Consider the following 14,554-nt stretch of genomic DNA (forward strand, 5'->3'; position numbering starts at 1 on the left):
CAGTTCTTCTGTGTATTCTTGCCACCTCTTCTTAATATCTTCTGCTTCTGTTAGGTCCATACCATTTCTGTCCTTTATCGAGCCCATCTTTGCATGAGATGTTCCCTTGGTATCTCTAAATTTCTTGAAGAGATCTCTAGTCTTTCCCATTCTGTTGTTTTCCTCTACATCTTTGCATTGATTGCTGAGGAAGGCTTTCTTATCTCTGCTTGCTATTCTTTGGAACTCTGCATTCAGATACTTATATCTTTCCTTTTCTCCTTTGCTTTTCACTTCTCTTCTTTTCACAGCTTTTTGTACGGCCTCCCCAGACAGCCATTTTGCTTTTTTGCATTTCTTTTCCATGGGGATGGTCTTGATCCCTGTCTCCTATACAATGTCACGAACCTCAGACCATAGTTCATCAGGCATTCTATCTATCAGATCTAGTCCCTTAAATCTATTTCACACTTCCACTGTATAATCATAAGGGATTTGATTTAGGTCATACCTGAATGGTCTAGTGGTTTTCCCTACTCTCTTCAATTTAAGTCTGAATTTGGCAATAAGGAGCTCATGATCTGAGCCACAGTCGGCTCCTGGTCTTGTTTTTGCTGACTGTATAGAGCTTCTCCATCTTTGGCTGCAAAGAATGTAATCAATCTGATTTCAGTGTTGACCATCTGGTGACGTCCATGTGTAGAGTCTTCTCTTGTGTTGTTGGAAGAGGGTGTTTGCTTTGACCAGTGCATTTTCTTGGCAAAACTCTATTAGTCTTTGCCCTGCTTCATTCTGTATTCCAGGGCCAAATTTGCCTGTTACTCCAGGTGTTTCTTGACTTCCTACTTTTGCATTCCAGTCCCCTATAATGAAAAGGACATTTTTTTGGGGTGTTAGTTCTAAAAGGTCTTGTAGGTCTGCATAGAACTGTTCAAATTCAGCTTCTTCAGCGTTACTGGTTGGGGTACGAAAAGGTATGGATGAACCTTAATTGCATACTGCTAAGTGAAAGAAGTCTGTCTTAAAAGGATGTAAACTATATAGTTCCAACTATATGAAATTCTGGAAAGGCAAAACTATATAGACTGTAAAAAGATCAGTGGTTGCTAGACATTCAGGGAGAAAGGAGGAGGGTTAAATGGGGAATTGTTTAGGTCCATGATAGTTTCTTGGTGGATACATGACATTATGTGTTTGTCGAAATTCACAGAACTTTACAGCATAGTTAACCTTAATGTATGCATATTAAAAAATAATTTAGGAGATTGGAGAATCCCAGGAAGAAATGAATATAGACTATAACAAGAGAATGTAACCACATTTCAATTTTATGGAACAACCTTCTTGAAGGTGTGAGTAAGGAAGAGTGGGAGGGGAAGGTGCTAACCTAAGTAACTTTGGAAACGAGTCTATAAGATTAGATGCAAAAGGAATTACACATTATCATTATGCTTTTGTTAATAAAGTGATTTCCCAAGAGGGTACAACAAATTGAAAATTCTCATACCACTATACATATATTCTGGAATTAATAATTAGCTAAATGGATGAGAGATGGTGAGAGCCAGATTTCTCCTGGTTGGAGTAGGAATTTACAGATAAGTAAGGGGAGAGGTTACAATGATCCTTTTGGTGATAGAGTTGGAAACATCAGTTTGAACTGATGTTTAGCTTAATATAGACACAGATGGTTAGAGAAAAAATATACATATACACACAGGTTGGTATCCATGCATATATTTCCTTGCTGTGTCATCAGAGGGCCTAGAAGAAATGATAGTAGTAAATAGTACACCTTGCCACCAGATCTTGGTTTCTAATGCCATTTCCCAATAAAGGAAACCATGGCTTCTTGAAGAAATGGCTGATTCTAAGACTGGAGTAGGAAATATGCAGTAGAGAATCTTATAATGCTGGAAAGTAAGGAAGTGCTTAGAAAAACAAAAAAAATCCATGTTAATAGGGGTATGTCAAAGGGACATAGGAGCCAACTGAGAGAGCTTCCAACAGCCAAAGCTGGTACAATTTGAACAATAAAAAATAAATAAAGATGTACTGGATTATAACCCAAAGAATGAAATGAAATGTCCATGAATAGAAACCCAATATAAATAAATAAACAAGAAAAGACCACCTTCCTTGGAAGAAGAATTCCAATTAATTTACGTAGATACTATGTCCTCAGTGAAAGGAAATTGAACTTCCACTCCCTCAGAATGGGCTGCACATCACGACTTCCCCCCAAAGAATTCAGGGTGGAAAGAAGGGGAGAGAAGAGTAACTTTACATTGGAGGAGCCTAACAAACACTGCTTCAGTCAGGTGATCAAGGTCAACTTTCAACAATGGTGTCATATTAATTAATAGTATGTAGTGTAATCCCATGGATGGAGGAGCCTGGTAGGCTATAGTCCCTGGGGTCGCAAAGAGTTGGACACGACTGAGCGACTTTTTACTTTACTTTACTGTAATCCTAATCATGAAAAAAATCAGATAAATTCCAATACAGGGTCAGTCTACAGAATAACAGATCAGTGCTCCTCAAAACTGTCAAGGTTATCAAAAATGTCACAGCCAAGAGGAGCCTAAGGAGACCTTACAACTAAATGTCATGTGATATCTTGGATGGGGTCCTGGAATTGGAAAGGGGCATTAGATAAAACTAAAGAACTCTGGATAAAATATTGAGTTAGTAAGAATATATCAATATTTGTTCATTAATTGTAAAAAGTATACTAATCCATGATGTTAGTAATAGAGGAAACTTGGTCTGGAGCATGTGGGAACTCTGAACTGTCTTCTCAGTTTTTCTGTAAATCTGAAGGTGTTCTAAAAAATAATGTATGTTAAACAAAACGAAGTGTTATTTGAAGGGCTCACAGTAATCCCCTGGTTTCTGTCTCTCCTCCAGTTTTGAGAGTGTTTGCTGCCTCGCTGATTCCACTTCTCTCTCAGACATCACCTTTGATGGCAATCCCATAGCTCAAGAGTCATGGTACAAGCACACAATCCTTCAGAATATGATGCAGCTGCGCCAGCTAGACATGAAGAGAATCACAGTGAGTGAGACCTCTTCTCAAGTGCTCATCATATTGGTTTACTTATGGGCTAGGAATATAGAGTGCATATTCCTTGCTTAATATGCTGATTTTTAACAATATATGGATTATCATGACTATATACTTCATAATTATAAAGAGAAACTTTCTGTTTTACCTCCTATCCATATTCCCAATTTCACTGCATTAAGTTCCTAGTTTTCTGTTGAAATTAATCATCATGCTTGTTGTTCATTCTTGCTTAATATCCAACTAACCGTTTACTTTGGAATAGATGAGTAAGGATTTCATTGGTGAGTTACATAGTGTAATGGCTAAGACGGGTGCTGGAGCCAGACTGCTTGAGCCTGAATCCTGGATTGACCACTTTCTAGTCGTTTGACCTTTGACCATTTACTTAACCTTTCTATCTAATTTTCCTCAAAGTAAAATGGGGATCATAAGTATGTCATATGATGCTTGTCAAGATAAAGTTAAGCACTAAACCTTAGAACAGTGTGAATCTTCCAGGAAACACAATCAGTTTAGTTGAGTTCAGTTCAGTCGCTCAGTTGTGTCCGACTCTTTGCGACCCCAGGAATCGCAGCACGCCAGGCCTCCCTGTCCATCACCAAGTCCCGGAGTTCACTCAAACTCACGTCCATCGAGTCAGTGGTGCCATCCAGCCATCTCATCCTCTGTCATCCCCTTCTCCTCCTGCCCCCAATCCCTCCCAGCATCAGAGTCTTTTCCAATGAGTCAACTCTTTGCATGAGGTGGCCAAAGTACTGGAGTTTCAGCTTTAGCATCATTCCTTCCAAAGAAATCCCAGGGCTGATCTCCTTCAGAATGGACTGGTTGGATCTCCTTGCAGTCCAAGGGCCTCTCAATAGTCTTCTCCAACACCACAGTTCAAAAGCATCAATTCTTTAGCACTCAGCCTTCTTCACAGTCCAACTCTCACATCCATACATGACCACAGGAAAAACCATAGCCTTTACTAGACGAACCTTTGTTGGCAAAGTAATGTCTCTGCTTTCTAATATGCTATGTAGGTTGGTCATAACTTTCCTTCCAAGAAGTAAGCGTCTTTTAATTTCATGGCTGCAGTCACCATCTGCAGTGATTTTGGAGCCCAGAAAAATAAAGTCTGACACTGTTTCCACTGTTTCCCCATCTATTTCCCATGAAGTGATGGGACTGGATGCCATGATCTTCGTTTTCTGAATGTTGAACTTTAAGCCAACTTTTTCACTCTCCACTTTCACTTTCATCAAGAGGCTTTTAGTTCCTCTTCACTTTCTGCCATAAGGGTGGTGTCATCTGCATATCTGCAGCTGTTATTATTATTCCTTTTGATGCTATATTTCTCAAATTATCTCCTTTTTTATTCATTCTGTCTCCGTGGTAGACATTGTTCACAGTACAAGTTTTTATATGGCTCCTGAGCTAAGTGAAAAACTGCTTATAGTGCTCCTCCTTTTAGGTGTATAATGCACATAAGCATACTTTAGCCTCTAAGAAGTTCTATAATAAAGAAACTTGCCTGAATTTGTTTTGTTGCATCTGAAATTTATTGGAACAGAAAATATCTGTTAATGATCTCAGTTTTATAATCTCTGACCTAGAAAATATCCTAAACTTCCACTGTTTTCTTACTTTTAGACTGTGCTAATTTTATGTGGCTTTTTTTTTTTTTTGGTCTATATCTTGTGTCTGCTGGTTTCTTAGTTCCCCAGCCAGGGATTGAACTTGTACCTTCGGCAGTGAAAGCACAGAGTCCTAACCACTGGAAAGCCAGCAAATTCCCTGATGTGGATTCTGAGTGATCACTTAGGTTTATTCAATTGCCAGTTGACTCATTGCCTGTCCACTGGTTTCACAGTGTGTGCCATTCACATTTCTACCTTTATTTTTTTGTGCTCCAAAATCACTGCAGATGGTGATTGCAGCCATGAAATTAAAAGACGCTTACTCCTTGGAAGGAAAGTTATGACCAACCTAGATAGCATATTCAAAAGCAGAGACATTACTTTGCCAACAAAGGTCCATCTAGTCAAGGCTATGGTTTTTCCAGTGGTCATGTATGGATGTGAGAGTTGGACTGTGAAGAGGCTGAGTGCTGAAGAATTGATGCTTTTGCACTGTGGTGTTGGAGAAAACTCTTGAGAGTCCCTTGGACTGCAAGGAAATCCAACCAATCCATTCTAAAGGAAATCAGTCCTGGGTGTTCTTTGAAAGGACTGATGCTGAAGCTGAATCTCCAATACTTTGGCTACCTCATGCGAAGACTTGACTTATTGGAAAAGATCCTGATGCTGGGAGGGATTGGGGGCAGGAGGAGAAGGGGACGACAGAGGATGAGATGGCTGGATGGTATCACTGACTCGATGGACATGAGTTTGGGTAAACTCCGGGAGTTGGTGATGGACAGGGAGGCCTGGTGTGCTGTGATTCATGGGGTCGCAAAGAGTCGGACATGACTGAGCGACTGAACTGAACTGAACTGAATATTATGGACATCAAGGTGGCTAACAGGCAAAGTGTTGATGAATTCATAAATACTAGGAATCTTCTAGGGTTCTACCTCTGTCTTTGTTCCAGCATGGAGAAAAGATTCTTTGTCTTCTCAGTTTGTTTGGATCTATACTGGCTACTCTGTCTCATACTTTTGCTCTTCTCTTCTTGTCTTTCTTAGTTAAGGATCTTTAGTACTCTTTTCCTGTTGAGGTTGCAATGCACAGGGTGAGAAATGAAGCTAACCCATTTATATAAATTAGTAATTATATTGTGTGTTTCTCATAGTAAATTTATGTCAATCTTGTCCACTCAGCTAATTTATATGGTCCTTAAGGACAGAAGCCATTCTTCATCTTCCTTGCCTGATATATGGAGTTGTTCTATACATGTTTATTTTCTTTCCTTCTCTATCTCATACAATGCTGAGAATGTAGTAATATTCAGTAAAGACTTTTGGGTTGAGTAAAATTTACCCATTTCCAGGCCTTAAATAAAAGGAAAGTTGTATTAGTTGTTCAGTCATAGTCATGTCCAACTCTTTGTGACCCCATGGACTGTAACCTGCCAGGCTTCTCTGTCCATGGAATTTTCCAGGCAAGAATACTAGAATGGGGAGCCATTCCCTTCTCCAGGGGCTCTCCTGGACCCAGGGATCAATGGGCTTCCCTGGTGGCTCAGACAGTAAAGAATCTGCCTGCGATGCAGGAGACCTGGGTTTGATCCCTGGGTCAGAAAGATCCCTTGGAGAAGGGAAGAGCTATCCATTCCAGTATTCTTGCCTGGAGAATTCCATGGACAAGAGAGCCTGGTGGGCTACAGTCCATGGGGTTGCAAACAATCTGACACAACTGAGCAATTAACACTTTTCACTTTCATGTCTGAAATAAGGGAGAACAAACAATACTATCTATAATCGTTGTCCTTGTAAATTCCCTAGAATGTGCTTGCTTGGTAAGGAGATGAGGAAAATCCCCTGGGATGGGAGAGGGCCAGCTCTTCTGCTAAATATAGAGCAGCAATCCTTGTGCATCTGTTCCTCCACTGTTAATTTTAGAAATTCAAAAAATTTTAATGGAAATAATCTCAAAGTTACAGAAAAGTTGTAAGTACAGTACAAAGAACTTTGTTTTATTGAACGATTTGAGAATAAGCTGCTAACTCAATTCCCCAACTGCTCTGAATACTTCATGGTATATCTTGCAAGCAAAGACATTCTCTCATGTAAACAGTATAACCAACACCATCAAGAAATAAACGTTGAATGATTGCTAGTGTCTAATCCTCACACCACATTCAGACTTTACCAAGCATATTAATAATGTTCTGCGGGGCAGAATGATCCGTTTGGAATGATCCATTGCGTAGAGGCACATTTTGTTGTCAGGTGTCTGCTGTCACCATATTTCCTGAACAGTTTCTTAGTCTTTCCTTGACTTCATGACTGACATTTATGAAGATTACAGGTCAGTTATTTTATAGAATGACCCTTAATTAAAGTTTTAGTCGATGTTTCCTAATGATTAATTAATAGTTACAGCTTTTTGGCCTAATATCACACAAGTGATTTTGCATTTCTCTTATTGTATCCTATTGAGTGTTCTGTAATTTATATGTATATCTTTATTGATGTTGTTTACTTTAAGATGGTGTCTATGAAGCTTCTGCATGTGAAATTATTCCCATTCCCTTTTCTTTTGGTGTTCTGAGATTCAATTTCCAACGTGGAGGGCAGGGTTCCTCACACCTCCAGTAAGAAATTCTCAGAACACCAGCTCAGTGTTCAAGAATTCAATTTGGACACTATCCACCTGGAGATAGCATCAGGTTCCACAGGTTGAGGGCTCAGTCTGGAAAACTGCACGTGTACCCTCCCTGCTCTGCCAGATGCCAGTAACAAGTCCAGGTTATTACCTGTACTTCTGACCTACTGGAAGAAACTGTTAGGTTGGCCAAAAAAGTTATTTGGGTTTTTCCATAACAACTTATGGGAAAACCTGAGCAAACTTTTTGATTAACCCAGTACTTAACTAGGTCACCGGTTTATTGTAAAATGATATAACTCAGAAACAACCAGATGAAAGGGATGCACAGGGCTTGGTGGGAAGGGACAAAGAGCTTCTGAGCATACCACTCTCCCCAGATGTCCAGGCTTCACCAACCCCGAAGCTCTGTGAACCTGTCCCTTTGGATTTTTTATGGAGGCTTCATTAAGTAGTCATGATTGATTATATCATTGGCTATTGGCAATTGATTCAACCTTCAGCTCCTCTCCTCTCCCTGGAGGTCTGGGGGTGCCATGGAAAGTTCCAGCCTTCTTAATTGCCTGGTTGGTTCTCCTGGCAACCAGCCTCCATCATTAGATGAGGTCCAACATCATCTCATTAATGAAACAATAGACGCCTTTATCACTCTACACACTTAGGAGATTCCCAGGGTTTGAGGAGCTGTGAGCCAGAAACTGGGATGAAGATCAAACATGTATTTCTTACAATAAATCATACTATCACACTTCTGTAATTCTGTACCTCATAAAAGTTTCAGTTTATTAACTTATTCATATCAGTATAGACTCATGGTATTTTGTCTCACCTTTTGTTTATACCTTTTTAGTAACTTTAATTTGTAAAGAATATACCTTGTAAAAGACTTTCTATAAATTTTTCAACCTGGGCTAGTATTGACAAACACTAGCCCATGAGCGGGCCACCTGTTTTTGTAAATAAAGTTATATTAGAACACAATCATGTCCACTCACTTATGTGTTTATATCTGCTTTAAGGCTACACTGGCATAATTGAGTAGTTGTTAAAGAAACTATATAGCCTATGACCCTGAAATATTTACCATCTGGCTGGAAAATTTTATTGATGCCAGTTCTATAGCTACTGTTTTCTAGCTGGAGTGGATTACATAGATACCTCATGAACTTGTGTGTACTGTGGCTCTGGGTCCCCAAAGAGTGTGCCAAAGATACTGCAGTGAACTCGCAGGGGTGTTGTGGAGAATTTTTAATTTTCAAGCAAAAGGCAATGAGATTTGATATCTGTGAGACCCTGAGAAAACTTAGCTTAAGGTAGTTTACCATCGGTCACAATGTATTTCTCTCTATGGCATTATATCCTGGCCAAGCTGCCTTTCAGTGACCGTTGTGATGAAAACAAATACTAAAATCACTGTAGAGCAGGAAATGAGGGTGACAGTATCCAATCTAATTCTCATATTTGAGAAGCTGTGTAATGCCTTACAGATACACACATTTCATTAGTAAGTTTTTATGGTTATTCAAGAATGGTATTTTTTATTTAACTTAAATTATTATTTTGGAAATGATTCCCTGGTGGCTCAGCTGATAAAGAATCTGCCTGCAATGTGGGAGACCTAGGTTTGATCCCTGCGTTGGGAAGATCCCCTGGAGGAAGGGAATGGCTACCCACTCCAGTATTCTGGCCTGGAAAATCCAATGGACTGTGTACTCCATTGGGGTTGCAAAGAGTCGGGCATGACTAAGCGACTTTCACTAAGTTGCTAGAACATGAATCTTGTTGTTTACTAACTACTTAATAAACAGAGCTTTAACATATTTTTTCTGACCTAGTGGTACCATGGAAAAATTCCTAAGACAGTCTTAGGCACCTTGGAATTTCTGCTCTAGGGTGTGTATTAGACTCTAGAGATGACAAGATCAGAATTGTAATTAACAGCCTCAAGTTACTTACAGTCAAGTACAAGGCAGGCATGCAGCCAGATTATAATGCAAAGTGACAAACTAGTTAGATAAAATTGATTGATAAATAGATATGTGTATGTTTATACACACACACACACACACACACACAGCACCATGATATCAAAGAGCAAGGCTGTCCTATGTATACTGGAGAAATAGAAAAAAATCCCAAAGGAGAAAATACTTGACTTGAGACTTGAAGAGGGCCAGAGACAAAGAAGAATATATCAGTATGAAAGTATTCTGGAGAGAGAGAAGGCACGCACAATGCGTGTGTGAGGATGGGTGTGAGGATGTAGCAACTCAGAGTGGTTCAACATGGCTGAGCACTGAGTGTTCATAGGTGAGAAGAGGAGCCGGAAAAGGATGCATGACCAGTAAAAGCTGAGTCATGAAGAGGGTGTTTTAGGCCATAAGAAAGAGTTTAGATTTTTGTGTTGAATATAGTAGGAAACTCTTGAAGAGTTTAAGATACCTAAATTGGATTTGCCTATTGAAAAGGTTGTCTGAGTAGCAGCCCAGAGGACACATTGGGAAAGATAGGATGAGTGATAAGATGAGAAGCAGGGTTAGTCAGGATAAGAGCTTCTAGGGGGTCTGATCTAGAGGAATGGCAAGAGGTAATATGGTATCTCAAGATAATGTGAGTTGCTGGCCTCTATTCCTATTTTGCTTTTCTTATCTCTGTTAGGAAGAATGACTTTTAGTCAGTAAAGAGAAGAAATAGATATTAATAAAGTGAAAATAAAGCCTTGGATAGGTGAATAAAAAGTTTGAATCCAGACCTATTAGGGGCTAAAGGTCGTTATGGGGATTCCCAGGTGGCACTAGTGGTAAAGAATCTGCCTGCCGATGCAGGAGACTAAGAGATGCAGTTTTAATCCCTAGGTCAGGAAGATCCCCTGAAGTAGGAAATGGCAACGCGCTCTAGTATTCTTGACATGAAAGAAAAATTTCATGGACAGAGAAGCGCTGGCGGGCTACAGTCCGTGGGGCCACAAAGAGTCTGACACAACTGAGCACATAGCCTAAAGGGCCTCACAGTAAATATTTTAGGCTTCGGGGGATATACAGTCTGTGTTGAAAGCTATTCAACTCTCTCATTGTAAAGTAAAAGCAGGCATGAACAATACATAAAAGTGAGCATGGCTGTGTTCCAATAAAACTTTATTTACGGAAACAGATGGCATGCTGCATTTGATCTGTGGGCTAGAATTTGCCAATCTTTGATCTAGAGCCGTGAATAAATGTAGTGAATAAGTTGCTAGGCCTTTGAAAGTTACATCTGAAAGCAGTGTAGAATAGTAGAGTAGCTAAAAGGTAAGATAAACTAATCTCTCTTTTTATCTTGGATAGAAAAAATATTGTGGCAAATTATGAGAATAAACTTGAATGTAGGTTATGAAAGAAATCTAAATTGGATTATTTAGATGATTTGTTAGTACTTAAGGAATTGATCACAAGGAGGCATTATTAGTTCACTAAAAATAATTTGTGCCAGACAAAATTAGGTTACTATTTTAGATATCATAAGTAGACCTTCTCAGATGAATACTATAGAGAGCAGTGTTTTGGTATCTAAGCGAACACTGAGTGAAGTCTTTTATGATAGCACATTGAGTAAATTGTATGACAACATCAGATCAGATCAGATCAGTCACTCAGTCGTGTCTGACTCTTTGCGACCCCATGAATGCCAGCACGCCAGGCCTCCCTGTCCATCACCAACTCCCGGAGTTCACTCAGACTCATGTCCATCGAGTCAGTGATGCCATCCAGCCATCTCATCCTCTGTCGTCCCCTTCTCCTCCTGCCCCCAATCCCTCCCAGCATCAGAGTCTTTTCCAATGAGTCAACTCATCACATGAGGTGGCCAGAGTACTGGAGTTTCAGCTTTAGCATCATTCCTTCCAAAGAAATCCCAGGGCCGATCTCCTTCAGAATGGACTGGTTGGATCTCCTTGCAGTCCAAGGGACTCTCAAGAGTCTTCTCCAACACCACAGTTCAAAAGCATCAATTCTTCAGCGCTCAGCTTTCTTCACAGTCCAACTCTCACATCCATACATGACCACAGGAAAAACCATAGCCTTGACTAGACGGATGTTTGTTGGCAAAGTAATGTCTCTGCTTTTGAATATGCTATCTAGGTTGGTCATAACTTTCCTTCCAAGGAGTAAGCGTCTTTTAACTTCATGCTGCAGTCATAATCTGCAGTGATTTTGGAGCCCAGAAAAATAAAGTCTGACACTGTTTCCACTGTTTCCCCATCTATTTCCCATGAAGTGGTAGGACTGGATGCCATGATCTTCGTTTTCTGAATATTGAGCTTTAAGCCAACTTTTTCACTCTCCACTTTCACCTTCATCAAGAGGCTTTTAGTTCCTCTTCACTTTCTGCCATAAGGGTGGTGTCATCTGCATATCTGAGGTTATTGATATTTCTCCAGGCAATCTTGATTCCAGCTTGTGTTTCTTCCAGCCCAGCATTTCTCATGATGTACTCTGCATATAAGTTAAATAAACAGGGTGACAATATACAGCCTTGACGAACTCCTTTTCCTATTTGGAACCAGTCTGTTGTTCCATGTCCAGTTCTAACTGTTGCTTCCTGACCTGCATACAAATTTCTCAGGAGGCATGTCAGGTGGTCTGGTATTCCCATCTCTTGAAGAATTTTCCACAGTTTATTGTGATCCACACAGTCAAAGGCTTTGGCATAGTCAATAAAGCAGAAATAGGTGTTTTTCTGGAACTCTCTTGCTTTTTTGATGATCCAGCAGATGTTGGCAATTTGATCTCTGGTTCCTCTGCCTTTTCTAAAACCAGCTTGAACATCAGGAAGTTCACGGTTCACGTATTGCTGAAGCCTGGCTTGGAGAATTTTGAGCATTACTTTACTAGCATGTGAGATGAGTGCAATTGTGCAGTAGTTTGAGCATTCTTTGGCATTGCCTTTCTTTGGGATTGGAATGAAAACTGACCTTTTCCAGTCCTGTGGCCACTGCTGAGTTTTCCAAATTTGCTGGCATATTGAGTGCAGCACTTTCACAGCATCATCTTTCAGGATTTGGAATAGCTCAACTGGAATTCCATCACCTCCACTAGCTTTGTTCATAGTGATGCTTCCTAAGGCCCACTTGACTTCACATTCCAGGATGTCTGGCTCTAGGTGAGTGATCACACCATCGTGATTATCTGGGTCGTGAAGATCTTTTGTATTCTTGCCATCTCTTCTTAATATCTTCTGCTTCTGTTAGGTCCATACCATTTCTGTCCTTTATCAAGCTCATCTTTGCATGAAATGTTCCTTTGGTATCTCTGATTTTCTTGAAGAGATCCCTAGTCTTTCCCATTCTGTTGTTTTCCTCTATTTCTTTGCATTGATCGCTGAAGAAGGCTTTCTTATCTCTTCTTGCTATTCTTTGGAACTCTGCATTCAGATGTTTTTATCTTTCCTTTTCTCCTTTGCTTTTCACTTCTCTTCTTTTCACAGCTATTTGTAAGGCCTCCTCAGACAGCCATTTTGCTTTTTTGCATTTCTTTTCTATGGGAATGGTCTTGATCCCTATCTCCTGTACAATGTCACGAACCTCATTCTATAGTTCATCAGGCACTCTATCTATCAGATCTAGGCCCTTAAATCTATTTCTCACCTCCACTGTATGACAACATAGTTAAGTGGATTTGTGATTCAGTTATACCTACAGAACAGAAATTAATGGATTAATGGCCAATCTGCAGAGAAATCTGTACTGGGGTGTTGTGAGGCTTTTTGCTCAGTCTCATTCTCTTAAACATGTTTAAGTATTGACTAATTGAGAGCATTATATTATTCTAATAAAATATATAAATGACAAACTAGGGAAGTTAGAAATCCTGATATACCAGTTGATCAAATCAGAATCCAAAAGAAGCTCAATAATCTAAAACAAGGTTTGGCAAACTACAGCCTGTGAGCCAAATCCATCCCACAGCCTGTTTTTTGTTTGGTTTTTTTTTGTTTTGTTTGTTTTCATAGCTCTCAAGCTGTGAATGGTTTTTATATTTGTGAAACACTGTGAAAAAGAATATGTGCTGGAGATTTTATATGGATCACAAAGCTTTAGATATTTGCTATCTGGCTCTTTGTATAAAAACTTTTCCAACTTCTAATCTATAAATAGAAGCAGAATTTCACAAGATGAAAAATAGATAAATTGAAAATTCTAGACTTAACTTCTTAACAACAAACATGACAGTTCTCAGCCAAATGCAGAGTTGGGGGAAAGAGAATTAGCATGTGTGAAAAAGACTTGCGTTGAAATTGATAAGTCCAAATTGAGTTAATTATGAAATATGATTGTTCAAAGTTAATATGCCTTAAAACAATATTCATTTATAGAAATAGAGAATTTAGAAAAATGGACAATAGTCCCATTTTTTCTTTGTTAAATTATACCTGAACTATTAGTTTTAGAAAGATGATTGCAAACAAACATTTCCAGAAAACCTAGCACAATTCATTGACAAAGAAGATGTTACCGTAGTCTTCAAATATTTTTATGACTGTACAAAAAAGGAAGGAATAGACACATTTTTAAAAATTAATTTATTTTAATTGGAGGCTAATTACTTTACAATATTGTGGTGATTTTTGCCATACATTGACATGAATCAGCCATGGGTGTACATGTGTTCCCCATCCTGAACTCCCCTCCCACCTCCCTCCCCATCCCATCCCTCTGGGTCATCCCAGTGCACCGACCCTGAGTGCCTTGTCTCATGCATTGAACCTGGACTGGCAATCTATTTCACATGTGGTAATATACATGTTTCAATGCTCTTCTCTCAAATTGTCCCACCTTCACCTTCTCCCACAGAGTCCAAAAGTCTGTTCTTTACATCTGTGTCTCTTTTGCTGTCTCACATATAGGGTCATCGTTACCATCTTTCTAAATTCCATATATATGTGTTAGTATACTGTATTGGTGTTTTTCTTTCTGACTTACTTCACTCTGTATAATAGGCTCCAGTTTCATCCACCTCATTAGTACTGATTCAAATGTATTCTTTTTAATAGCTGAGTAATATTCCATTGTGTATATGTACCACAGCTTTCTTATCCATTCGTCTGCTGATGGACATCAAGGTTGCTTCCATGTCCCAGCTATTATAAACAGTGCTGTGATGAGCATTGGGGTTACACGTGTCTCTTTCAATTCTGGTTTCCTCAGTGTATGCCCAGCAGTGAGATTGCTGGGTCATATGGCAGTTCTAAAATAGACACATTTTGAAGGACTAGAACAAGGACC

At 39.4% G+C, this 14,554-nt stretch overlaps 1 protein-coding gene across 4 annotated transcripts in view; it reads left to right on the plus strand.

The window, feature by feature from the left end:
- LRRC49 (leucine rich repeat containing 49) overlaps nt 1–14,554 on the plus strand; it is a 157,803-nt gene that overhangs the window by 79,420 nt on the left and 63,829 nt on the right. For all 4 annotated transcript variants that reach the window (XM_027553100.1, XM_027553099.1, XM_027553102.1 and 1 more), the window contains one exon: nt 2,890–3,037. In XM_027553100.1, the coding sequence (XP_027408901.1) occupies nt 2,890–3,037 (148 nt within the window). The remainder of the gene's footprint in view (nt 1–2,889; nt 3,038–14,554) is intronic.

The sequence above is a fragment of the Bos indicus x Bos taurus genome, chromosome 10 (assembly GCF_003369695.1).
Source record: "Bos indicus x Bos taurus breed Angus x Brahman F1 hybrid chromosome 10, Bos_hybrid_MaternalHap_v2.0, whole genome shotgun sequence".
In the NCBI taxonomy this organism is placed as follows: Eukaryota; Metazoa; Chordata; class Mammalia; order Artiodactyla; family Bovidae; genus Bos; species Bos indicus x Bos taurus.